The 2,457-nt window shown below is 43.1% G+C and overlaps 1 protein-coding gene across 1 annotated transcript; it reads right to left on the bottom strand.

Moving 5' to 3' along the window:
- Positions 1–1,312: 1,312 nt before the first annotated feature.
- On the bottom strand, positions 1,313–2,248 carry LOC113409409 (olfactory receptor 14I1-like). The gene has a single exon (XM_026663285.1). It carries the CDS (start codon positions 2,246–2,248, stop codon positions 1,313–1,315), a length of 936 nt encoding a protein of 311 aa, XP_026519070.1.
- Positions 2,249–2,457: the final 209 nt, after the last annotated feature.

Raw genomic sequence — 2,457 nt, 5'->3', positions numbered from 1 at the left:
TACATAAATAAATAATAGGCAGATTCTGTGATCCAGGGCACCTTTAGACAGAGTCAAATCCTTGTGTGGATGACAGACCATTGGACAAATCTAGATCCCTCTGAAGCGAATGGCTAAATCCCAATTGTTATGGTTAGCTGCACCTCTGCCCCTTCTCTGGTCTCTGAGCATACCCCCTCTGGTCTCTGCCTCATGCCTGCATCTCTCTTAGGATTGAATTCCATGGTTCTTCCACTCTTAAACTGGGTCCCTGGCTACAGCACCTTGTGCACCAAATGGGATTTTTCAGCAGATCAACTGTGTTTGGTACCTGCAGTTCTTCCCTCAGGAACTATGACCGGTAGTAAGTTGAGTGACCAGACAGCCTTCTCCAAACAAAGTCTGATTTATTTATCACAGCCGGACAAAGCATAACATAAGAGAAAAGATTACATAGCAATTCCACATTTGTCACACCAAAAACTTCAATGGGATCAAAATTGGGCCTCATTATCCAGGGTCAGATTGTCTTTAGGAAACATGCAAAACCTTTCTCTTCAAAAAAGCCTTTCCAACATAGCAAGGATGATGCAACATTTATTTATTTAGATAAAGAAATACTAAAAAGACACCCATTTAAGGCTCTAGTTGCCCTAACCCATAGTTAATAACACAACAAAATCCCAGAAGCATTAAATAATCATTTCAGCAGGAAATCAGCTATTCAGACAGCTACAGAGACTCTTTTCTGCCCCTTCATCATTGTTGGAAACAAAACTTGAGCTCTCTCAGAAACCCCACCAAGAGTTGATGACATTAACACACCCAATATATGAGGGGAAAAAATGAGATCCCTATCTAATCAAACACACCCCACTCTCTCAAACTCCCATGTCCAAGAACACCTGGATCAAGGAAACCAACAAACCAATAAACAAAACAAAACAAACAAAAAACAACAACAGAGACAATGAAGCAAATAAAACCTCTCAGATCCCAAGCAGAATTTTATCCCCCCAAAAAGAAGAAGAGCCAGAGGGACTCCATGAAGTCTACCTGGGACCTATCTATGGCTACTCATTTAATGTGCAAGGGGCTTAGATAGCATGGTGTTGCTGTCAACAGAAATCCCTTAGACAAATAGATTCTGATCTTATTTACTCTGGTGTAATTCTACAGTTACTCCAATGACTTGAGTGGAGATAGTCTGGATTTTTACCATTATATAAACAGATTGCATGCTATGTTTTTATGGAAAAAAGTTGTCATGAGTTGAATATATCTACAAAGAAACTCAGAATAAAATCATGATCAAGGGAGAAAGACAGACATTTTATTCTTGGGTGAATAACCTCCACCCAGTCAGTTTCCTCAGTGCAGCTTTGATCTCTTTGTTCTTCATGCTGTAGATTATTGGATTCATCATTGACGGCACCATGGAATAGAGAACAGCCACCACAAGATCCAGACCTGAGGTTGAGTTGGAGGTGGGCTTCAGGTAGGCAAATAAGGAAATGCAAAAGAATAAGGAGATCACAATAAGGCGAGGAAGGCAGGTGGAGAAGACTTTATGTCGGCCCTGCTCAGAGGGGATTCTAAGCACTGTGGTGAAGATCTGAAAATATGATACAGTTATTAAACCAAAGCAGCTTAAGTCTAAACATGCACTAAAGGCAAGAACCGCAACTTCACTGAGATATGAGTCAGAGCAAGTGAGCTTGAGTAGCTTTGGGATTTCACAGAAGAACTGGTTGATGATGTTGGACTGGCAGAAGGGTAAACTAAAGGTGTTCCCAGTGTGCAGTGCAGAGTAGAGAATACCACTGGTCCAGGCACTGGCTGCCATTTGGACACAATCTCTCCTGTTCATCATTCTCTCGTAGTGCAGTGGTGGGCAAATGGCCACGTATCGGTCATATGCCATGATAGTGAGTAAGGCAACATTGGTTGCAACAAAGAGGACAAAGAGAAAAAGTTGGGAAATGCATCCAGCATAGGAAATTGACCTGGTGTTCATGAGGGAGTTGGCCATGGATTTGGGGATGGTGACAGAGATGGAGCCAATATCTAGGATGGACAGATTCATCAGGAAGAAGTACATGGGGGTGTGAAGGTGGTGGTTGAGGGCTACAGCTGTGATGATGAGAAGGTTCCCGACCAGAACTGCCAAGTAAAGCACTAGAAACACCACAAAGTGTAAAATCTGCAGCTCCCGAACTTCAGAGAATCCCAGGAGAAGGAACTCAGTCATGGTGGTTCGGTTGGACATTTTCTTCCTCAGCACACCATGTCCTGCCCGTGGAGGGCAGGAGAAGGGCACTGGTCAGGATTAGACTGACAGACAGAATTGCCCTGATTCCCCTCTCAGTAATATCTCATTACGTGAATGTCAGAAGTGCACAGCTCTCCCATCACTTTCATTGACTAGGAGTGGTGAGTGCTCCTCCCCTCTACAAATCAGACCATTAGTCCTCTACG

Source organism: Terrapene carolina, unplaced genomic scaffold (assembly GCF_002925995.2).
Source record: "Terrapene carolina triunguis isolate 2854851 unplaced genomic scaffold, T_m_triunguis-2.0 Scaffold33125, whole genome shotgun sequence".
Lineage (NCBI taxonomy): Eukaryota > Metazoa > Chordata > Testudines > Emydidae > Terrapene > Terrapene triunguis.
Note: the sequence above shows the minus strand (reverse complement) of the source record. Positions and strands in the feature narration are given on the sequence as shown.